This window comes from Vipera berus (genome assembly GCF_964194415.1).
Source record: "Vipera berus genome assembly, chromosome: 1".
Taxonomy (NCBI): Eukaryota; Metazoa; Chordata; class Lepidosauria; order Squamata; family Viperidae; genus Vipera; species Vipera berus.
The window spans coordinates 310,705,120-310,730,618 of NC_138202.1; the positions used below are offsets into that span (position 1 = coordinate 310,705,120).

Genomic DNA, 25,499 nt, shown 5'->3' on the forward strand with positions numbered 1-25,499 from the left:
TGTGCCAGATTATGCCACAAGAAAATAATCTACCTTCCAATAACAATAAGGTTTTGATTCAAAGTCCATCTGAGCAAAGACCTTCAAATTAATTATGCCTTGAAATCCAGACTGATAAAATCTGGCCTTTATCTACTATTTAGCAAAGTAACTGTAACAGTTAACAGAATCCTTTATTAATTTTCTAGCTACTTAATTCAAGTTTTACATACCACCCTTCCCCTCCTTGACTTTAAGTAGCTTACAAATATTCACTAGAATAAAAAATGTTCATTTTTAGGTTCCTAACCCATGGAAGTTAGGAACAAGGAAAGAATTTCAGCGCAGTAATGATGGGATTGTTATTCTGGCTTACCTCAGCATAGTTTATTATCTTTTTTTAAAAAGAAAACCCCAATAACACTGATTTTTTTTACAACAATTTAACTTGGAATGTAACTGTTGAGGCAGCAAATTAATTTCATTGCACATGGAGGTTTTTGTTCATTTGCTTGCTTTTACCAAAGAAGCACTTGGATCAGGGGTGTCAAACTGGCAGCCCAGGGACTGGATGTGTCATGCGCAGGCCACACCCATCCCAGCTCCGAAAAGACAAAAAAATGTCATGATATGTCATGTGACATGATTGAGTTTGACACCCATGACTTAGATGAACTGAGCTGATCTCAAAAGTTAAGACAGGATCAGCCCTGTTGAGTTAGGAGGTAACTGCCTTGGATGGTGAGATCACCCAAGAATTCCAGGACTAGAGTAGGAGATTTAAAGACCAAAAAAACAAGTTTCGGAAGTAGTCAGTGGCAAACTGCTTCTTCCAACAGACCTGGCTGGATGCAGGGGCCAGGAGTTGAGTTTAAGCTTCCATCTTTAACCCCCTTGAGATCTAGACAGTTCCCACCCTGATAATGTTCAGGAAAGTCTTTAAACCCTGGCTATTCTCCTTAGGGAAGGCAAGATAGACCCCTCCCACTTGTTAGAAGGATTGGCAGCCAATCCTTCACTTTAGAGATCAGGATACACTTGGACTTTAGGCAGTGCTTGTTCTGATTTCTGTCACACTGCTGACAGAGTCTCACAGAGCTGTTATCATATACCTAGAAAATGACATATCTCCTTAAAATGCCACTAGGAATATATATTGAGAGAATTGCTATACGGTCTCCTGCTTGAACAGGGGGTTGGACTAGAAGACCTCTAATGTCCCTTCTAACTCTGTTACTCTGTTAAATTCAAATAAAATACTTCAGGAATGGCACCATTGCCAAGGTTACTGATTGTCCAAAAGAACTGTTTCAGAAAAAAGAAATGCAATTCAGGGCAAGAGTACAAATCATTATGCCACTCCCTTAAATTTGCTAGCATAGCTTTTCTAAAATGGCTGCATCAGCTCTCATCAGTACATCCAGAAACACCAAGTTACGGGTACAGATTAAGCAATGGGCAAATGATGAAACTTATTCAATCACTTCATCATCCAAATGCTGCTGCTGGCAATTTTATTCTTGACATGTACATACTTGTAAAAATAGCAATAGCAATAGCACTTAGACTTATATTACTGCTTCACAATGCTTTACAGCCCTCTCTAAGTGGTTTACAGAGTCAGTATATTGCCCACAATAATATGGGTCCTCATTTTACCAACCTCAGAAGGATGGAAGGCTGAGTCAACCTTGAGCCGGTGAGGATCAAACCCCTGGCAGTCAGCAGAATTAGCCTGCAATGCTGCATTCTAACCACTGCATCACCACAGCTCTTCAAACCACAGACTAATAACATTGGTGTGATAATGTCACTGGGGTGCGAGTGTATATGTGTCATCTTTTTGGTATAACCAGGGCTTTTTTTGTCACAGAACGCTCAGAACGGAGTTCCAGCACCTTTTTTGGATGGAGCCTTATAGGGTAGGCAAGGCGGGTTGTATGACATGTGTGAGTTCCGGCACCTTTTTCTTTTACAAAAAAAGCACTGGGTATAACTGCAGCTTTCTACAGTTGCTGGAGCACCAAGTTCCTTGTTGTTGTTGTTAGTTGCGAAGTCGTGTCCGACCCATCGCGACCCCATGGACAATGTTCCTCCAGGCTTTCCTGTCCTCTACCATCTTCTGGAGTCCATTTAAGCTCACGCCTACTGCTTCAGTGACTCCATCCAGCCACCTCATTCTCTGTCGTCCTCTTCTTCTATTGCCCTCAATCTTTCCCAGCATTAGGCTCTTCTCCAGTGAGTCCTTCCTCCTCATTAGGTGGCCAAAGTATTTGAGTTTTAGCTTCAGGATCTGGCCTTCTAAAGAGCAGTCAGGGTTGATCTCCTCTAGGACTGACCGGTTTGATCGCCTTGCAGTCCAAGGGACTCGCAGGAGTCTTCTCCAGCACCAGAGTTCAAAGGCCTCAATTCTTTTGCGCTCAGCCTTTCTTATGGTCCAACTTTCACTGCCATACATTGCAACTGGGAAGACCATAGCCTTGACTATACGCACTTTTGTTGACAGGGTGATGTCTCTGCTTTTTAGTGTGCTGTCTAGATTTGCCATGGCTTTCCTCCCGAGGAGCAAGCGTCTTTTAATTTCTTGACTACAGTCCCCATCTGCAGTGATCTTGGAGCCCAGGAAAATAAAATCTGTCACTACCTCCATTTCTTCCCCATCTATTTGCCAGGAATTGAGAGGGCCGGATGCCATGATCTTGGTTTTCTTAATGTTTAGTTTCAACCCAACTTTTGCACTCTCCTTCTTCACTCGCAACAAGAGACTCTTCAGTTCCTCTTCACTTTCTGCCATTAGAGTGGTATCATCTGCATATCTTAGGTTGTTGATATTTCTTCCAGCAATCTTAATTCCAACTTTTGATTCATCTAGCCCTGCCTTTCTCATGATGTGCTCTGCATATAAGTTAAATAGGCAAGGCGACAGTATACAGCCTTGCCGGACTCCTTTCCCAATTTGGAACCAATCAGTGGTTCCGTGTCCAGTTCTCACTGTTGCTTCTTGGCCCGCATATAGGTTTCTCAAGAGACAAATAAGATGTTCTGGTACTCCCATCTCCTTAAGAACTTGCCACAGTTTGTTATGATCCACACAATCAAAGGCTTTAGCATAGTCAATGAAGCAGAAGTAGATGTTTTTCTGGAACTCTCTAGCTTTCTCCATGATCCAGCGTATGTTGGCTATTTGATCTCTAGTTCCTCTGCCTCTTCGAAATCCTGCCTGTACTTCTGGTAGTTCTCGATCCACATACTGCTGGAGTCTAGCTTGTAGGATTTTAAGCATAACTTTACTAGCATGAGAAATGAGTGCAATGGTGCGATAGTTTGAACATTCTTTGGCACTGCCTTTCTTTGGAATTGGAATGTAAACTGATCTTTTCCAATCCTGTGGCCACTGTTGAGTTTTCCAAATTTGCTGGCAAATTGAGTGTAGCACTTTTACTGCATCATCTTTTAAGATTTTGAATAGCTCAGCTGGAATACTGTCACCTCCACTAGCTTTGTTGTTGCTCAGCTTTTCTAAGGCCCACTTCACTTCACATTCTAGGATGTCTGGCTCGAGGTCAGTGACCACCTCATTGTGATTATCAGGGACGTTAAGCTCATTCTTGTATAGTTCTTCTGTGTAATTTTGCCACCTCTTCTTAATCTCTTCTGCCTCTGTTAGGTCCCTGCCATTTTGGTCCTTTATCATGCCCATTTTTGCATTGAACGTTCCCTTCATCTCTCCAATTTTCTTGAAAAGATCTCTGGTCCTCCCTATTCTATTGTTTTCTTCTATTTCTTTGCACTGTTCATTTAAGAAGGCATTCTTATCTCTTCTAGCTATTCTCTGGAATTCTGCATTCAATTGGGCGTATCTTTCTTTTTCTCCCTTGCCTTTTGCTTCCCTCTTTTCCTCAGCTATTTGCAAAGCTTCCTCAGACAGCCATTTTGCTTTCTTGCATTTCTTTTTCTTTGGGATGGTTTTGGTTGCTACCTCTTGTACAATGTTGCGAACCTCTGTCCATAGTTCTTCAGGCACTCTGTCTATCAGATCTAATTCCTTAAATCTATTTGTCACCTCTACTGTATATTCAACGGGGATATGATTTAATTCATACCTGACTGGCCTGGTGCTTTTCCCTACTTTCTTCAGTTTAAGCCTAAACTTTGCAACAAGAAGCTCATGGTCTGAGCCACAGTCAGCTCCTGGTCTTGTTTTTACTGACTGTATAGAGCTTCTCCATCTTTGGCTGCAGAGCATATAGTCGATCTGATTTCTGTGTTGACCGTCTGGTGATGTCCACGTGTAGAGCCGTCTCTTGGGTTGTTGGAAAAGAGTGTTTGCTATGACCATCGTATTCTCTTGACAAAATTCTATCAGCCTGTGCCCTGCTTCATTTTGTACTCCAAGGCCAAACTTGCCTGTTATTCCGGTTATCTTTTGGCTTCCTACTTTAGCATTCCAATCCCCCATGATGATAAGGACATCATTTTTTGGTGTTAGTTCTATAAGGTGCTGTAGGGCTTCATAGAACCGGTCAATTTCATCCTCTTCAGCACCGGTGGTTGGGGCATAGACTTGGACTACTGTGATATTGAATGGTTTGCCTTGGATTCGAACTGAGATCATTCTGTCATTTTGAGGATTGTATCCCAGTATTGCTTTTCCTACTCTTTTATTGACTATGAAGGCTACTCCATTTCTTCTGAGGGATTCTTGCCCGCAGTAGTATACCTGATGGTCATCTGAATTAAATTCACCCATTCCTGTCCATTTTAGTTCGCTGATACCTAAGATGTCGATGTTCAGTCTTGTCATCTCTTGTTTGACCACGTCCAGCTTGCCTTGATTCATGGATCTTACATTCCAGGTTCCTATGGAGAAAAAATCTTTACAGCATCGGACTTTCCTTTCACCACCAGACATATCCACAGCTGAGCGTCCTTTCGGCTTTGGCCCAGTCGCTTCATTCTTTCTGGCGCTACTAGTACTAGCCCTCTGCTCTTCCCCAGTAGCATATTGGACGCCTTCCGACCTGAGGGGCTCATCTTCCAGCGTCATATCTTTTTGCCTTTTGGTACTGTCCATGGGGTTTTCATGGCAAAGATACTGGAGTGGGTTGCCATTTCCTTCTCCAGTGGATCACGTTTTGTCAGAACTCTCTGCTATGACCTGTCCGTCTTGGGTGGCCCTGCACGGCATAGCTCATAGCTTCATTGAATTACGCAAGCCCCTTCGCCACGACAAGGCAGTAATCCATGAAGGGGACCAAGTTCCTTAAGTCTTCTCTAACATCTTTGTTTAGGGAATTGTGATAGTTATAATTTCTTATATATGCAATATTGTAATTATGCTAAAATCAGACTTTCATTGCTGTGCTTTAGCAATGCGTTTCATCTTTTCCTACCTTTGTTCCCCAGATTTTTCTCAAAAGTCTCCTTCTTTCTTAGAGCAAGAAAGTCCTCCTTTTACACACCCTCTCGTCCTCTGCTTGTCCTTCATAGTGGAATTCCAGTCTGGACCCACAAGGATTGAAGGTTTAACAGTTGAACTGTTCAGAAGCTGTCTGTTGTCTTCCTATATTGATTTCTTAGGTGAAGACATCCTCTTCCCATTTCTTAGCACTTAAGTCTCCATATAAGCACATTCCCCTAAAAAAGCAATGTAAGATGCAAGAGACTCTTTTATCTATTAATCTCTGGGAGTGTGACTAAGAATGTGAGAATCAGTGAAAAAGACTGTTTACTGCTGAGATTAGCTAGGCATAGTTTTGGACAAACAAGCATTACTATGACCCAAAAGATCTGAAGGAAATTCTCTCTTCCTGTTCTCAGATATAGAAACTTTGTATTTATCATCACATAAATGTGTATACAGTAATTGTTAAAATGATCAAGGACCTTTTAAAATGCAAACCAGTTTACTATAATTCTTTCGCATGAAGTTTTTTCCCCTCATGATTCTAAAGTTTTTTTTTTTAAAACTGTACGTTTATATGTACCTTTTAGTTCTTCTTTAGGCAGTTCTTCTTATACGCTTTTGAGAGTAGGATTTTTTTTTTATGCTGAAAGATCAATGCTAAGTTGACTGTCATTTATAAAATGTTCAAATGCAGTGGCAAAGAGAGAGACCAAAGGCAATGGTTTGGAGGGTGTTTTTTTCCATCAGCAGATTGAATATAACTGTCAACATACCAAATTCAACTTTTGACTATAAGGTAAGGCTTGCCAAAATCTGTAAGTACATGCTGAAGAGCTGCTAAGTTTTGCCTTCTCCCCAGCTTGATTCTTCCAAGAGAAATTAGCAAAGGCAGATGGTATTCTACCTTGTATATTAAAATGGAAGGAAACAATGCACACAGAAAGACACCAGTTAAGTATCTACCTAAAAGGGTAGTATAAAATAATAACAAAGTACCAAGATCCCAATCCTGAATCTATTTATTTAGGAGTGGGCTCCATTGAACTAGTGGGACTTGCAAAATAGGCAGGTACATTTATTTAAAATATTTTTCTCCACTGTCCAACTTTAAAGGTTCCAAAATGGGAATAACAATAACAATAAAGACAGTCTTTGCTCTTCAACCTACCATCTGAAACACACAATTCCAACAAGAAAAGGATATTTAGTGGATGCTGGGTAAGGGAGAATCAAATTAAGACAACATACTTTAAATTTATTGGGTTCTTGGTCTTCCCTTGCTTTTCTTCTTGCAAATGTTTCATGATCAGCTTATGTGACAGCATCTTAGAGAATACCAAGAATGCAACAATTGAAGTCTGAGCTACATATATTCTTCACTATTTTAATTTTAAATCAATGTGAGGTAAAATATTCAAAGGAGAGAAGATGATAGAGCTGGTCTCTCAGCAAAGAGGACCGACCCGTAGGATCCAGTCCCTTTTTCTCTGCAGCCAAAGGAAAACATATAGGATTTTGCTTTTAGACAACGTCAGTTATAGATGCTATAGTTTCCTCTCTAATACCAAACATACTTAACTATTACAGTATTTTAACAAAGTGAATGCAATTATACAAGTGAAAAGTTATAATTATGCCAAATATAAAATGCAGCAAACATTAATTATATTAAGGACTAAAGATATGGAAGGAAAAGACTTTGAAAGGTAAAGTTAGACTTGATTCCTGGTGGGAAAATGGACATTTTCATCCAGGGAGGCTTGACAACTGTCTGGAAGTGGTTTGTCATTTCCTTCTTTTGGGTGTTTTTTTTTCTTTTCTTTTCTTTTCTTTTCTTTTCTTTTCTTTTTTTTTTTTTTGAACCTCCTAGTCTAGTCTAGAAATTTGGGATTGCCTAGTAGTCTTCTGCTGAGGAGATAAAAAGATCTGGTTAGATTCACCAGCAGTTGATATTGGCTAGGTGCTGCCACCTAGTGAGCTGAGACAAGAAACATAAATTTCAGCATCTTTCTGTTTCACCTACTCCAAAGAAACCAGATAAAAAAAACCCAAGCCCCATGTGTGTGTGTGTGGGGGGGGGGACATCTAGAAATGTTTACATCTTTACCCATTCCATAAACAACTTTTAGTACCCCTTTCCAATGTAATGTGAAACACAAGTGTGTTAGAAAATGTTAAATAAGGAAAGATTTGTACACCGTACTGTAGTGTTCTAGATATTTCAGTTCTGCCTGTTTGCATTTAAGAAACTGATCCTGTTCCATAGAACACTTTTATTCATGCCAATGCCTTTTTTAGGGGGGGATACCTAGATAGAGGTTGAGAGCAATGTTAGCATCAGGGACCTCTTCATAACAGCCTCCCTTTCCGGAGGGGTCTGATCTTGGGAAAGACTCTTGAAATGATTATAAGCGAAAAGCATTCCTCACAAACAAACACAAGACTGCATACAGAAATAAACTGTGTTGCTTTGAGAACTAAACATATGAACACCAGTCTTAAGGCACCAGGCAGAAACCATAAGACTGTGAGTTCCAGTCCTGCCTTAGGCATGAAAGCCAGCTGGGTGGCCTTGGGCCAGTCACTCACTTTTCAACCCAACCTACCTCACAGGGTTGTTACTGTGGGGGAAATAGAAGGAGGAAGGACTATTAGATATGTTCATTGCCTTGAGTTGTTTATAAAAGAAATTCAGGATAAAAAAACAACCTTTAAAAAAATGAGTAGATTTCTTTACATTTCCTTTTCTAAATAGCCTACACTGTGGATATATTTCATGTTGGGTATTGGTATTGGTCTCTCTTTCTTTTTTTCAAAGGCTTGCACTACAGGTGGATGTACAATAAGTGAAACTATTTCAGTAAAAACAATGAAAACTGGCCCGGAAGGGGTTCCAGCTCCTAAAGTCCAGTCCTATTCCTCTGACTCTTTTAACATTTCATGGACTAAGCCAGAGTACATGAATGGTGAGTGAACTGTTTTAGCCTCAAGTTAAAAAGATTATTAGTAAAGGTAAATTAATATTCTAAATGGCAGCTTCTATGTGGTGCTTAATTTTTAATGATCATTTTAGCACATAAAATACGGCAGCGGTATCATTGTCTACAGCTTGGAGATTGAAGTTTTTCAGTCCTGTTTTGCTGTTTCAGTGGCTCAAAAGTGCTCCCTTTTGATGGCTCTCATGTATTGCATTCTCTTATTTAATGCTTTAGAGAACAATTGAACTGAAGGTTACTTTCTGAAATCTCTTTTAAGCATGTTGATTTTCTTTATGTCATCTTACTAATTTGGATTTCTAGATACATCCAGCTATTGGTTTCAAATCTGTACATTTTAAAATGCTTGTGAGGACGTAAATATGCATATATGCTTATATACACACACACACATACATACACATACATACACACACACACGTGTAAAATGTCCATATTGTCTTTCCTTTTCTTATCATATCAGAGTGCATCTGGTCTTGTCAGGTAGATTGTCAGAGACAGCCAAGAGCTACTGGGTCTGGACTATTGAACAGTACTAGAATTCAGATAAACTTCCTGTGAGCCATATTTACTTTCTGTCCTTTAATGTAGAAGAATCTCAGGAGTCTTCCTAGGAAAATGTACACAATAAAATAATCACTTGAAAATTTTTGAATATATATATAATGATTTGTACTACTTGCAGATACCATAGCAGCAAATTAGATTTTCTTACAAAGGTCACTTGTTATGGAAGCCTTCTCTAATGTAGCACATGGAAATGTTTTGATACAACAGATTTGATGGGATATAAGTCCACAAATTCTTAGCTAGCAGTCTGGAGGTTGCCAGGTTGAAGAGACTGGTCTATATGATCGAATCTGCTGGATGCTGGAAGGAGAAGAAATTCCTCAATTAAAACAAAATAACTAATTGTAGGCCAGTAACTTGAGTGGTAGCCTTTTTCTGTTGAACCTACATTGTTTGTGCCATAACAATAATGGAACATAGTAGTTTATATTTTTCCTGATACAAAGTAAAGTTCTCCGCTTGCTAAATGTCTATGGAGCAAGTATAGGAACAAAACCAAAGAAAAAAAATGGCAGCCCTATATGCATGTTCCTACTTTAAAAATAACTGGATAGTTTAAAAATATCTCATCAAATGTCTACTTTCCCAGCAATCAGCTGAATTCACAAGGCTTATAACAGAAAATGATACTAAGTAATTGCTCAAGTTGACTGTAAAATACCTTTAATAATGTATTTGATAGTTTCAGAGAACTATAAATATCTACTGTAATCTGCAAGTTAATTTAAGTCTGAAGGTAGTCTGCCTTTTGCTTTGAAATGACATAGTATCGTTGATTATTTTAGAATAAATTGTAAGCAATTAGAAATTGTAACAAGGCAAGTTTATTTGTCAGATATACATTGCACTGTGCACAACATCACTGTGGGTTGTTGCTTTTTGGGAACATATTTTTTTTCTATGGGAACAGTATTTGGCATGAGATGTTCAAGACACATATGTAAGTAACAAAATAAAATAATGGATGGTAGGATTATCAGTGACTACAGTTCTTTATGGTGGTATTGTATTTCAAGAACCATAGGAAGCACATTTCTAAATAGCAACTATCAGCATATCTCATTTTATTGCAGTTTGCTTTATTGCACTTCGCAGATATTGTGGATTTTTGCAAGCCCCTCCATCAATAAAGTATCACAACTCGCTGAAGGCTCAGATGATGATTAGCATTTTTAACAAAGAAGTATTTTATTTATTTTTATTTATTTTAATTCCATTTATATCCCGCCCTTCTCCGAAGACTCAGGGCGGCTTACAAGCTTAGCAGGTTAAAAAAACAGCAGGTTAAAAAAAAAAGCTTGTAAAGACTAATGCAGGTGAGGCAGTAGTTTTCAGATTACATAGAACTATTATATACATTTCAAGCAGATATCCTGCTTGTTAAGGCTGGGAAGAGAACAGTGATGACTAGAGCAAGGTCACAAAGAGCATGAGACCAAACTGGTGCTTATAGCATATAAGTACAGAAATATCTCTGTTACAATGAACAGGCAAGAGAAATGTGTACAATTAAAGTATGTACCTTCGGTTTTGTAGATGCAATGCTACAGCACACTTGATAAGCTGTGGTATAGTATAAACATAACTTTGGAGAAATATATACTTTGGGAAACCAAAAAGTTCGTGTTACTCGCTTTATTGCAATGGTTGCGTTACTGCGGTGGTCTGGAACCAAATCCACAATTTCTCTGGGGCATGCCTGTACATGAAAGTTACAGTAAAAGGGAACATGGATCATCCTACACTGATTTTTGGTATTTCCAAGGCAGGTGCTTGGCAACTATATGTCATACAACATTAGGACCATCCAGATTGATCTCTGCTAGTTTGGAATTAATGTTATTTTATTCTCTTTATCTAAAAATTTAAAGAATTTAAGCAAAGATCACTCAGAACTGGACTATTCTTCCCCCCCCCCCCCATATCCATCTAATTATAATTGTTCTAATAACTTTTTAGATAAGAATCCTAAAAATATATCATAATCTGTAATGTGCCACTGATGAACTATTTCATGGTAGGATAACCAATGGAAGGAACTGAGAATTTTAATTAAAATCTGTATTTTACATTGCAAATGATTATATTGCAGATTTATATATAACATGCATCTTAAATTGCAAGGAACAACAGCAGGTTAAAAAAAAGCTTGTAAAGACTAATGCAGGTGAGGCAGTAGTTTTCAGATTACATAAAAGTATTATATACATTTCAAGCAGATATCCTGCTTGTTAAGGCTGGGAAGAGAACAGTGATGACTAGAGCAGGCAAGGTCACAAAGAGCTTGAGACCAAACTGTGGTGCTTATAGCACATAAGTACATGGATCTGCTATCTAGATGGCTTGAGCTTCACAGTTTGCTTTCATGGATTTTCTTCACTATGAACAGCTTCTCTAATATCTGCAACAAAACTCTTATTTGTGTAAGTGTGGTATGTATGCATTTATACCATTTATCTTTTCTACAATGAAGCATTTTACATAGCGAAGACATGTCCGTGTTCATTTGGATATATCATGGGTCTAATACTATAACCTTGTAGATGTTTTTGTAGTGATCAGAAATGGCAATTCTTAACTTCAGATCCCAGTTTATTGACGTAAGTTAATACCTTCAATTACAGCTAATTTTGCAGAAATCTATTGTGTAGTTGAAGCTCTTTCATAGTAGATTACCACTAGACTGTTCATTTCTGTTAAATTATGTCTTCTGATGAACCCCAGCTCAGCTATTTTCCAATGATTCAACACCATTTTTCATAGAATAAACAAGATCAACGTTTCTTGTCATATTCCATATGTTAACTAGATATTTTATGGCAATGAGCAGATTCTGGAGAGAGTGTGTTACATTGGATTGTATCACTTTCTTGAAGCTCTTTTGGTTTGCAGCATTTTATACAGTCACCTTCCGCACTTAAAATGGATGGAAGGGGCTTCTGAGCAGGCCCAGTGCCTTTATGAGGCAAATTTCATCACCTCACAACCACAACACCTCATACTTTTGAATCAAAAATATGGTGTGAATTGTCTTGACAGAGCCTTTACATAGCTTTTTAAAATACTTGCACTGTTGTGTCCATAGTTAATGGGAGTGGTTTCTCTAGGCGGGAAAACCGGGTGCAGTTATTGGTTGTTGCATTCCCGGCGGGAGATTCCAGGCCGGGGATTGGTTACGTTTAAAGACACCTTAGTATTTAAGCTGGGGCTCAACGGCTGCTAGCCAGTTGACCCATGTGCATTCAATAAACATTCTCTTGTTCAACCTCGCTGTCTACGCTCGTCATTCCGGACTTAACATGCACAATCACAATGTAGAGGGGAACCATAGCTGGTTCACAGAGGCCTAAAGCACACTGATAAAATATTTGATCCTTTCTGTTTGACTGCTAATTAAATAAATTCTTTGTTCCTTATTTTAACCATTACCACGTTTTGCCTGTTTCTATAATAGCTTTGTGTGTGTGTGTGTGTGTGTGTGTGTGCATGTATCTGCACACTCCATATATTTCAGATGTAGATTGTAAATACGAGCCAGCAGTGTGCAGCAGCAGGCAAAAAAGCCAACGCAATCCTAGGCTGCATTAACAGAGGGACAGAATCAAGATGACGTGAAGTATTAGTACCACTTTATAAAGCCTTGGTAAAACCACACTTAAAATACTGCATCCAGTTTTGGTCACCATATTATCAAAAAGATGCTGAGACTCTGGAAAGAGTGCAGAGAAGAGCAACAAAGATGATTAGGGGGCTAGAGGCTAAAAGATAAGAAGAAAGGTTGCAAGAATTGGGTATGTCTAGTCTAGTGAAAAGGAGGACTAGGGGTGACATGATAGCAGTGTTCCAATATTTGAGGAGCTGCCACAAAGAAAAGAGGATCAGCCTATTTTCCAGAGCACCTGAAGGCAAGACAAGAAACAATGGATAGAAACTAATCAAGGAGAGAAGCAACCTAGAAGTAAGGAGAAATTTCCTGACAATGGAACAGCTTTCCTTCAGAATTTGTGGTTACTCTGTAAGAGACTGGACAGCCACTTGTCTGGAATGGTATGGGGTCTCCTGCTTGAGCAGAGGATTGGACTAGAAGACCTCTAAGGTCCCTTCCAATTCTTATTCTGTTATTCTGTTAAGTGACTCATGAAAGCTTATGCCCGGGGTGAGTAACTTGCAGCCCTGATTCATATGGCTATTAAGTGTTTATGATTGTGGTTTTGTGATCTGTGTCATGTCAGGAAGCACATTCCAACTATAAATAGGCCTTAAAATAAGTATAACAGAGCTTTTAAAAACAAAGACCTGCCCAATCCTACCTTATCCCAAACTTGTTTACTGGTACCAGACGTTTACCCACTGCACTCCTAGATATTATTAACTGTAATGCTCTGCCACCAAAAGCTTATCCATCTTGGCTTCTGGGGTAATTAGTCTATGAAGTGCTTTAAGATTCTTTGAGCTTTAGGAGAGGGACTGATCCACTGCATCCGCACCTTTATGTCAATGAGATTTGCACTTAATGGCCATGTTAGAGTAGCAAAGTAAAATTGTGTTCCAATTCAGAATGGCCTCATCTAATATGAATTAATTGCTTATTTATATTTCAGACCTAAAACATGCTTAAAATTGGGAAAGTACTGTATAAAAAGTAGTGCATTTGTAGTGACCAAAACTTAAACTTAAAAAGCAGTTTATATCCAGGACCAGCAAAGTTCTATGGCCCATTAATTATATTCACAGTTCTATTACAGACAGTGCTGCTTGCATTTTAACTGCCACAAAGCCCTGATAAATAACATTCCCCTTGGATAAGCAGAATATCCAGTGGCTTTAGATATTAGGTTAAAGGAAGTTGGGGGGTTAGGGGGTCAGGAGACCAATTATTTGTTAATTACCATGTAATTTCAGTGAGGATGGCAATAGTATGGATTTGCTTTCTAATGCTAAGTACAATGTAAATGTTGTATCCCTGGGGTCTTTGGAAAGTTGCTTATAGGAAAATAGGAAACAATAATAGAAAGTGCAGTCATCTTCCTCTCAAAAGTATATAAATCGCAGGATCATAATGACTGTAGAATCCCTTTAAGCATCTCTAAGGACGAAATGCCAGAGATTCAATTTGGAATTAAAAATATTTGGCTTTTACAACTTGTCTTATCCTAGCCTTTCAGGATTTACTGATTACTTTGAGAGGATCGTGATATTACCAAATAGTTTACCAAAAAGACCAGTTGGAATTAATGGAGTAGTCCTAATAAAAAGATAACAGCAGTCGGGGGTTGGGGGGCATGATTGGAGGACCTGGAAAGCCAGGTGGAGGATATAACTTTGGCATTTGGGAGCCACATTTTTAAAAAAATAATTGGCAAGTGAAAGGTATGATGGACAAGGAGATGATAGAGTAAAAACTCTGAAAGGGAAAGAGTGTGGAAAATTGTGTCCCTGGTTATTTACAATTTATTAACAAAATTTGGTAACATGATTTCTGAGGACTTATAGTGTGAGAAAAATAAAGACGGGACATCTTTGATTCCCTAATATGTTACATCTTTCCAATCTATAGACAACTGAAAGTTTTGAAAATAGTTCATGGAATCTTCTTTATGCAAAGTAGAGAAGCTATAGTGGATGGAAGTAACAGAAAAGTTACAAAACCGTAAGAACTTTTGTTTTTAAAGAGAGAGGAGTTAATTATCATAATATGAAGGTTGAAAAGCATATAAAAGGCATCAAAACTAGAAAACAAAATGAATCACAAGCCTTCCAGAGTTTTGTTAACTTTGGAGAAATTGCTGACTTATTAATAAAGAATCAAATTGTCAGAAAGATACTTCGTTGAAAACTGAGAGACATATTGTTAGAAATTAAAAACCTTTATTTTTGACAGAAGCAATTGAAATATTTCTAGCCACAGGGATTATCTCTGAGTTGAATTTTGCATATTATATGGTGGGGTATGAATACTCAGTTGAGATGGATTAAATCTATGGAAATTGCAGTGGGCAAAATTTGATTCCAAGTTTGTAGCTCTAGCAAATGATATCCCGTCCATGATTCATTTAATAATTAAAGAGGCATAATCAATTAGTCTGGATTGAAAATTAGTAGTGATCCTTGAGGCTGACAATAATATCATCAAGACCTCAAATCTAGAGTTCAGTCTAAGAAGATGCAGTGTAAATTATGCTAGATTATTAGGTCAGGTCAACAGTCATGGTGGTCAAAAAGTTTTTACAATATTTTAAATCAGGGAAGAAAGTTTTTCTATCTTATATGTTTTTTTCAGTATTTTAATGAAAAATAGAAAAGAACTTTTGGTCTCAACACCCAAACACAGCTGGTGCATCTTCCATGAAACTGTAGTATTGGGTATGTTGGAAGCAACAGTTAACAATCAGTTTCCCAGTAAACCACTATACAGGTAGTCCTCAATTTATGTCTGTAAGTGAGCCTGGAAGTTGAGGCATTCATGTGCCATTTTTCAGCTTTTTTCACGATGTTTGTTAAGTGAACCCATGGTCATCAATCCCAATGCCACAGTTGTTAAGTGAACTCATTAATTTGAATGGGTGATTTTTTTTTGACAGAAACCACAAAGCCGACCCTCCCAATATGTGGTCACATGACCACAGGGGAGGCAACGCAACCATTTACAATGATCACGGATGCTTTATAGGGTGAAGCACCTGTCCCATGGCCGTTGTAACTTTGAATGGCTATAAAATGACTAGTTGTTAAGCAAGGACTACTTGTACCCAAAATGTTCTTCACCACTATATGGCACTCCTTCAACCTAGCCATTTAGTTTCTAATGCAGTAGGATCTTATTGGTACAGGATCTTTCAATCAGGGACAGGATCCAGGATTGGGCTTTTGGAATAGCAGTTCCCCTAAGGCACTGACACTAGTGGATCAGACTCATGAAACATTTTACTCAGCTCTTGCTCTTCATTTTTGCCCTTGAAAAAGAACTCATCAGAGCAGGTAATAACATGAAAGGACTACAGAGTACAGCATTATAGGGAAAAGGCAAGCCTACACTACTAGCTTATAGTCTGGGAATTAACTGGTCTTTTTGTTTGTTGGAGACTACATCATATCTATGTATTTATGAACTTATTTTAACTACTGGGGCAGATAGAAGAAGGTCTTTACAAATTATCCCTGTAGCAATTTCTCACCAGGCCTATTGTAAGTTAAATGAGTCCTTATATTTTACAGACTAAGGGAACTTCCTTCTCCCCTTTCTCTCTTTATGCAATTTAGGTAGAAGCGAGGTGTTTCTATTATTTAGTGTTTAAATAATATACTGTTACTTCATTAATGTAATAAATGTCTATTAGCATTCATTGCTATATGGGCATGTGGTGCATCTAAGACAACTATTATGAGCATTTTATTTTATTTGTAGTTGAACATTCTGCATCTTAATTAGGATTTTTTTTCCAATTCCCAATACTGTTGAATTCTAACTTTTTATAAAACAATCAGTTTTATAACCACACCAGATATCACTGAGATGCCACTTGGAGCCCAAGCAAACTGGATTTCTGATAAGGTGATTCCAAAGCTATTAAATGAGCTATAAAGGCAAAAATAAAAGCTATATGGGAAATCTACTGAGCTTCAATTTAGAACAGTTTTTTGATGTTTTAAGTCTATTCTGCTTGTAGAGAATGGGACACTAGGGCAGTATGAAATACATTTCCAGAGTACAAGTAGAAAACTTGAAATAAAAGTAGGAGGGGGTCTTTGGTGCTTCCTCAGCTTGGTTGTTTTCTTGCAGACATTTCATTACCCAAGCTAGGTAACATCATCAGTGACACACTAGCACTAGCTCTGATGTTAGCTAATTTGTCTTTGGGTTTGTCTTCAAGAAAACAACCAAGCTCAGAGAGCATCAAGGACCCCTCATTTCAACCATGAGCTCAACCCTGAGCTACAAATATTTTCCTTAAAAAAAAAAGTATGCTATGAAATTTAAAACTATGAAATCCAAAACTTGGAAGTATGTTTAGGATGCCTTTCCAATCTGATAACAATCAGAAAAATACTTTGCAATCTTGTAGCAACTTTGGGTGGTAAATAGTAAGTGACACCTAAGAAACTGAAATCCATGATACTACATGATACATAGAAAGCGGTATCATTGCAATTAGAGCAGCTGATGGGGAGTTGGAACAAAATTCAGTTTAGGAGGACTGTAAAACATACTGACAAAAACCTGAAAGTTCTTTAAGTTAGCTATTGGTGAGATACTTCCCTTTCCTCTACATTTTTTTCCCAATAGGAATATGTTTGCTGCTAACTTCCTGTCCTCTTTTTTCATGTTTCTGGATAAGATATGCTAAAGGTTAGCCACCTGTGTGAAATTATTTGGTTAGAATGAAGAAATAAGAGGAGGCATGGTAATATGATGGTAAAGCTTTTTTTTCAAAACGTGCTGGAAGGAATAGGCAGAAATAATGTGGTAAAAGAGAAAAAGAGAAGCAGGAAATTAATTGGGATGAAATGTTTTTGTCCTAGAGCAGAATCTGTTGGATGCAGCCTTTTCAAACACTGTTTCATGATATGGGAAACAATTCACCTTATATTAAATATCAGAAGTTCATAGGTGTGCAAAGGACAACCCTAGGCTTTGCAAATTACCAACCCTCTCCCCCAATGGCAATTTTCTTCTCCTAGAAGCAAACACAGTCCACTGAGGAAGAATCTAAAATATTCCTGTCAGACATTGCCTTACTTGGGATAATTTTCAGCTATCTGAGGCTATTTAGAAAATATTTCCCTGAGATGTTAATATATATATATGTGTGTGTGTGCGTGTGTGTGTGTGTGTGTGTGTGTGTGTAAATTACTAACAAAGAATTAAATATATGAACTGTCCTGTGTGACTACAGCCTGTTCGATGGCCTTCAAGATAGGCTGAAAACAGGAAATAAAGATTTGCCCCATGTTTGGGGCCTAGCAAGGTAATCTAAATAGTTAACATTTGACATATATATATATATACATATATACATATATACATACATATACATATACATATATACATATACATATACATATACATATACATATATACATATATACATACATATACATATACATATACACATACACATACACATACACATACACATACACATACACATATATATATATATATATATATATATATATATATATATATACATATATATATATATATATATATACAGGGACGCGGTGGCTCAGTGGGTTAGGACGCTGAGCTTGTCGATCGGAAGGTCGGCAGTTTGGCGGGTCGAATCCCGAGTGCCGCGTAACAGAGTGAGCGCCTGTTACTCGTCCCAGCTTCTGCCAACCTAGCAGTTCGAAAGCACATAAAAATGCAAGTAGAAAAATAGGGACCACTACGGTGGGAAGGTAACAGTGTTCCGTGCGCCTTTGGCGTCTAGTCATGCCGGCCACATGACCACGGAGACGTCCTCGGACAAGCGCTGGCTCTTCGGCTTTGAAACGGAGATGAGCACCGGCCCCTAGAGTCGGAAACGACTAGCATGCGAGGACTTCCGGTGGCGACGCGACGTCGAAAGACAGCCGTTTTTGGGCTGCCGGCTCCGCAGCTGTGTTTTTCCATCGTAAACAGCGCCGATCAGCTGTTTAGATGGATTTGAAGCCCCCTCCTCGGGAGAAGAGGAGGGGGTGAGGCCCCAGGTAGGGGTTGAGCTCTCCGGGGCTGCCTGAGCTGAGAGCTTGGGCGGCTGAAGGATGAGCCCCCCCCGAAGCCTGGGTTGCTCCGAGCTGCACAGCGCCTCTGCTCTGGGATTCTTGGAGCAGAGCCAGGCGTTAGCAACCACCCCTGCCAAAAGGAAATACTTTTGATTATCAAGATGCAGGCAGAGCGGTACAGGAGGTCAAGGTGAAGTGGACTCTTTATTTTTACTCTGTAGCTCAATGGATTTTATAGCTTTAAAGTGAAAGTGCGTAATAAGTGAAAGTGGGGGAAGATGGCGGCTAAAACTTCTAAAGCTCTTCGGAATGCGGGGTCTTCCCTGGTGCAAGAGACCTCACTGCAAGCTTTGCTTCCTCCTGCATCTCCCCCGGTATTGACGCTTAAGGATTTACAAGACGCTCTTGGAAAGCATGCACAACTGATGTCTGATATGATGGATGAAAAGTTGAAAAAGCTGGAGGAGAAGTTGGAGGAGAAAATGGAGAAATTGGAGAAGAAGATGGAAGAGAAGCTGAGAGCAATGAGGGTGGACATCTTGTCTACGGTTGAATCCGTAGCTGAATGTGTGCTACAGCTGGATATAAAAGTGGAGGATCTCAGTCAAAAGAACTCTATATTAGAAGCAAAGGTATTAGAAAATGAAAATATAAGGGATAAAATGGACGAAGAATTGAGCCTTGTTCAGTATAATCAGATGCAGTATGCTATTAGAATTAGGGGTTTAAAGGAGAATGGTAAAGAAGATTTAAAGCAGCTGATTTCTGAGGCTCTGGAAGGGGTACTGGGCCAGTCAGCATCTGAAATTGAGGGAAATATGGACAAAGTTTTTCGTGTAAATTCATGGATTGCAAGACAGAGGAAGTTACCCAGAGATGTGGTGGTCTATTTTACAAAGAGAGTAATTAGAGATGAAGTCATTCAAGCTGCTTATGATACTAATTTGGTAGTGGCTGAGCAAGAAGTTTTGGTTTTAAAAGAGATCCCTCCGAAGATCCTAAGGAGAAGGAAAGATTTTGCATTTCTAGTACAGGAACTTAAGAAACGTGATATTAAGTTCAGATGGGAGATTCCAGTTGGGTTGGTGGCGACGCACGAAGGTAAAAGACATCGTTTGGTTACTGTGGCTCAGGCACGTGATTTTTATAGTAATGTGTTAAAAGCAACCCCCCTATCATTTTTGGAAGCTGCAAAAGGATACGGTGTGGGAAAGTTTCAAGATGTTGCAGATAGACAGACAGAGGACAATGGTGTTGGAGGGGATCAAGCTACAGTCTCATCGGTTGCTGCAGGAGGCCAGAAGATGACGCGTGCCGCCCTAAGAAGAGCGAGACGAGAGCGAGAGCAAGACCAGCAGAAAGTTATGGAATCTTCAAAGTGTGCTTACAGTGAAGATGTAGGAGGAGAGCGGTCTAAAGAAGTTTTGGGGGTCATGACAGAGGTGCTCCAAAAGTTTTGGGGCGTTAAGATTGCTGATTAAATTTTTAGATTAGAATGTCAATGGAGTAAAATTATTATAGAGGAGAAAGAAAGTTTTTTTTTTCTTTTTTTTAATATTTTACACAATTTAAGATTGATGTTATTTGCTTGCTAGAAAAGTATATTAGGGTTATGGACTTAAAGTATGTGTTGAACTAAGAGTGGGTATGTAAGCTCCTAATTAACAACAAGTTGTCTTAGAGATTGCCTAATTTTTTTTTTATATATACTCTTTTTATCTGAACTTTTATTTGAACTTAAGGATGATTTGGAACTGTGGGACATTTGGCGTGATACATGCAAGAACTATTTTTGATTATAGTTTAGTTTGGTTGGAGATTATTACAGAGATAAGCGCTTTTGGTGCGTAACTGAGAATTTGTTTGGAAATTAGAGAAAGGTGGGAGAATGCAAATAGCAGGTGAAAGTTTTTTTTTCTTTTCTTTTTTTTTTTTGAAATTAATATGAATAAGGACTGGGATTAAGAAAATTTATTTTGAGTAAAGATCTTTTTCTGTTTTCCTCTTTTTCTTTTCTACTTTATTTGTAATATTAATATTGTTTGTACTCATTTTATATGAGCTAGAGAGAGATAGAATTTATAGTTTATTGTTGATAACATAGGGGTGTTTATGTTTGTTTTTTGATTTTATGCCCTGTATTTAGCTCTGGGAAGTCGGGGGGGGGGGGAGGAGGGAGTGGGGGAGAGGGAGAGGGGGGGGAGGGGGGGATTAAAAATATAGAAAATAAAAAATAATAAAGGAAACGACTAGCACGCATGTGCGGGGGAACCTTTACCTTTACCTTTATATATATATATATATATATATATATATATATTTGTGTAAAATTTACTAACAAAGAATTAAAGGGAAACTGAGATGCATTTCTGACTCCTTAGTCGTCTTCAGCCAGCTATACCCTTCTGAGATTCGAACCTGGGCTGATTGCATACAAGGCAGTGTTATTTGCCTCTAAGCCACAAGGTCCCTCTCGCTCTGTTAGCTTTTTTCTGCAAGGGAAGATATGTTTCAAATGTTAACTATTTAGATTACCTTGCTAGGCCCCAAACATGGGGCAAATCTTTATTTCCTGTTTTCAGCCTATCTTGAAGGCTATCAAACAGGCAGTAGTCACACCGGACAATTCATATATTTGTGTAAAATTTACTAACAAAGAATTAAAGGGAAACTGAGATGCATTTCTGACTCCTTAGTCGTCTTCAGCCAGCTATACCCTTCTGAGATTCGAACCTGGGCTGATTGCATACAAGGCAGTGTTATTTGCCTCTAAGCCACAAGGTCCCTCTCGCTCTGTTAGCTTTTTTCTGCAAGGGAAGATATGTTTCAAATGTTAACTATTTAGATTACCTTGCTAGGCCCCAAACATGGGGCAAATCTTTATTTCCTGTTTTCAGCCTATCTTGAAGGCTATCAAACAGGCAGTAGTCACACCGGACAATTCATATATTTGTGTAAAATTTACTAACAAAGAATTAAAGGGAAACTGAGATGCATTTCTGACTCCTTAGTCGTCTTCAGCCAGCTATACCCTTCTGAGATTCGAACCTGGGCTGATTGCATACAAGGCAGTGTTATTTGCCTCTAAGCCACAAGGTCCCTCTCGCTCTGTTAGCTTTTTTCTGCAAGGGAAGATATGTTTCAAATGTTAACTATTTAGATTACCTTGCTAGGCCCCAAACATGGGGCAAATCTTTATTTCCTGTTTTCAGCCTATCTTGAAGGCTATCAAACAGGCAGTAGTCACACCGGACAATTCATATATTTGTGTAAAATTTACTAACAAAGAATTAAAGGGAAACTGAGATGCATTTCTGACTCCTTAGTCGTCTTCAGCCAGCTATACCCTTCTGAGATTCGAACCTGGGCTGATTGCATACAAGGCAGTGTTATTTGCCTCTAAGCCACAAGGTCCCTCTCGCTCTGTTAGCTTTTTTCTGCAAGGGAAGATATGTTTCAAATGTTAACTATTTAGATTACCTTGCTAGGCCCCAAACATGGGGCAAATCTTTATTTCCTGTTTTCAGCCTATCTTGAAGGCTATCAAACAGGCAGTAGTCACACCGGACAATTCATATATTTGTGTAAAATTTACTAACAAAGAATTAAAGGGAAACTGAGATGCATTTCTGACTCCTTAGTCGTCTTCAGCCAGCTATACCCTTCTGAGATTCGAACCTGGGCTGATTGCATACAAGGCAGTGTTATTTGCCTCTAAGCCACAAGGTCCCTCTCGCTCTGTTAGCTTTTTTCTGCAAGGGAAGATATGTTTCAAATGTTAACTATTTAGATTACCTTGCTAGGCCCCAAACATGGGGCAAATCTTTATTTCCTGTTTTCAGCCTATCTTGAAGGCTATCAAACAGGCAGTAGTCACACCGGACAATTCATATATTTGTGTAAAATTTACTAACAAAGAATTAAAGGGAAACTGAGATGCATTTCTGACTCCTTAGTCGTCTTCAGCCAGCTATACCCTTCTGAGATTCGAACCTGGGCTGATTGCATACAAGGCAGTGTTATTTGCCTCTAAGCCACAAGGTCCCTCTCGCTCTGTTAGCTTTTTTCTGCAAGGGAAGATATGTTTCAAATGTTAACTATTTAGATTACCTTGCTAGGCCCCAAACATGGGGCAAATCTTTATTTCCTGTTTTCAGCCTATCTTGAAGGCTATCAAACAGGCAGTAGTCACACCGGACAATTCATATATTTGTGTAAAATTTACTAACAAAGAATTAAAGGGAAACTGAGATGCATTTCTGACTCCTTAGTCGTCTTCAGCCAGCTATACCCTTCTGAGATTCGAACCTGGGCTGATTGCATACAAGGCAGTGTTATTTGCCTCTAAGCCACAAGGTCCCTCTCGCTCTGTTAGCTTTTTTCTGCAAGGGAAGATATGTTTCAAATGTTAACTATTTAGATTACCTTGCTAGGCCCCAAACATGGGGCAAATCTTTATTTCCTGTTTTCAGCCTATCTTGAAGGCTATCAAACAGGCAGTAGTCACACCGGACAATTCATATATTTGTGTAAAATTTACTAACAAAGAATTAAAGGGAAACTGAGATGCATTTCTGACTCCTTAGTCGTCTTCAGCCAGCTATACCCTTCTGAGATTCGAACCTGGGCTGATTGCATACAAGGCAGTGTTATTTGCCTCTAAGCCACAAGGTCCCTCTCGCTCTGTTAGCTTTTTTCTGCAAGGGAAGATATGTTTCAAATGTTAACTATTTAGATTACCTTGCTAGGCCCCAAACATGGGGCAAATCTAGCAAGGTAATCTAAATAGTTAACATTTGAAACATATCTTCCCTTGCAGAAAAAAGCTAACAGAGCGAGAGGGACCTTGTGGCTTAGAGGCAAATAACACTGCCTTGTATGCAATCAGCCCAGGTTCGAATCTCAGAAGGGTATAGCTGGCTGAAGACGACTAAGGAGTCAGAAATGCATCTCAGTTTCCCTTTAATTCTTTGTTAGTAAATTTTACACAAATATATGAATTGTCCGGTGTGACTACTGCCTGTTTGATAGCCTTCAAGATAGGCTGAAAACAGGAAATAAAGATTTGCCCCATGTTTGGGGCCTAGCAAGGTAATCTAAATAGTTAACATTTGAAACATATATATATATATATATATATATATATATATGTGTGTGTGTGTGTGTGTGTGTGTGTGTGTGTGTGTGTGTGTGTGTGTGTGTGTAAATTTTTTAAATATGAGCTGTCACCGGTGTGACTACTGCCTGTCGATGGCCTTCAGGTTAGGCTGACACAGGAAATAAAGATTTGTCCCATGTTTGGGGCCTAGCAAGGTAATCTAAAAATAGTTAACAAGCATTTGACACACACACACACACACACACACACACACACACACACACATATATATATATAATATTTCAAATTTTATATCCCAGTAGATAAAAACAACTCTTTCAGTTTTATTACAACAGCAATAATTTATACAGCAGCTTGAAGCTGAAAGAATACTTTCACATTAAGGTAGTTTAATTAAACCTAGAGAATAGAAAACTCTTCATGTCAATTGCAAACCAAAGAAATTTCCCCAAGGTTTTTTATGGAACAAATATTAGCAATATAGTATATATCAGAGGTGGAACAGAATGATATTAAAAGGAAATATACAAGTGGACAAAAATGAACAGAAAAAATTGTCACAAATTAGATTTGGGGCAAAAAGGTAGTTCTAAATTATTATATTATATGGTGTGTTAAAATACAGTGATTTCCCTGCATTGTGACCACATCTGCAAGACTTTAGGTTGGAGAAGGTCACTTTAGAACTATCTCCACATTTGTCTTGCCATTTTCTAACTTTTCTGAGATGAGAAAAACTGAAATAACTTTACAGAAATTATTCTCTGAAGTATTTTTTTAGAAATATAAGCTAAAATGATGAGAGGGGTTGAGCAAGATACTTGCTTATCTGTGATGTCCGGTCATGACCATTACATAATTGCCTGTGTCCCACTGTCCATGCAAGGATCTGCTTTTCCCAATTAATCAATTAACCAAATATTCTACTGTGAATGTAACATAGTGTTTCTACAAAAGGGATAGCAAAACCATACAGACTAGAGATTAAGACATTAATAAATGACTGTGAAGGTTTAAAGCCATCGTTTGTTATGGAAGCTCTTCTCCCAATCTATTGCACAAGGTGGCTGTAGGGGAGAAAATGGAGAAACAGGTCAGCACTGAGCTTTGGGACAAAGTAACAAATTAAGATATATACAGTAGCTGATAAATCAGTGTCACATTAAGTACTGAATTTGGATTAATCTCCTCATTGTTTTAATGTTGAAGTATTATGTTTGTTTTTCTATAGTCTAAGGCAGGGGTCAGCAATCTGAAACAGTGAAAGAGCCACTCGGAACTGGTTGCCTCACAAAAGGAAAAACTGGGAGCCGCAAAAAATGTGTGCACATGCGCGTACATGCGTGCATGTGAAGAACAGGGTTTGACTGAAGAGTGGAGCCAAGGCGAGATATGCACCTACCCTGCATATTTGAATTGATTGGTTGAACTTTTTTAGTCCCACTTTTTTTGGGGGGACTGCACATGGCAGAGGACTGGGAGCCGCAAGAGACGGCTGAAAGAGCCGCAATGCGGCTCTGGAGCCGCGGGTTGCAGACCTGTGGTCTAAGGTAAAGGTTCCCCCGCACATGCGTGCTAGTCGTTTCCAACTCTAGGGGCCAGTGCTCATCTCTATTTCAAAGCCGAAGAGCCAGCGCTTGTCCTAGGACATCTCTGTGGTCATGTGGCCGGCATGACTAGACGCCAAAGGTGCACGGAACACTGTTACCTTCCCACCGTA

At 38.8% G+C, this 25,499-nt stretch overlaps 1 protein-coding gene across 1 annotated transcript in view; it reads left to right on the plus strand.

The window, feature by feature from the left end:
- The window catches only part of USH2A (usherin), a gene marked incomplete at both ends in the record, with an annotated part of 493,855 nt that overhangs the window by 242,806 nt on the left and 225,550 nt on the right, over positions 1 to 25,499 (plus strand). Inside the window, one exon of the mRNA XM_081312822.1 lies at positions 8,205 to 8,352. Coding sequence (XP_081168948.1) covers positions 8,205 to 8,352 — 148 coding nt within the window. The remainder of the gene's footprint in view (positions 1 to 8,204; positions 8,353 to 25,499) is intronic.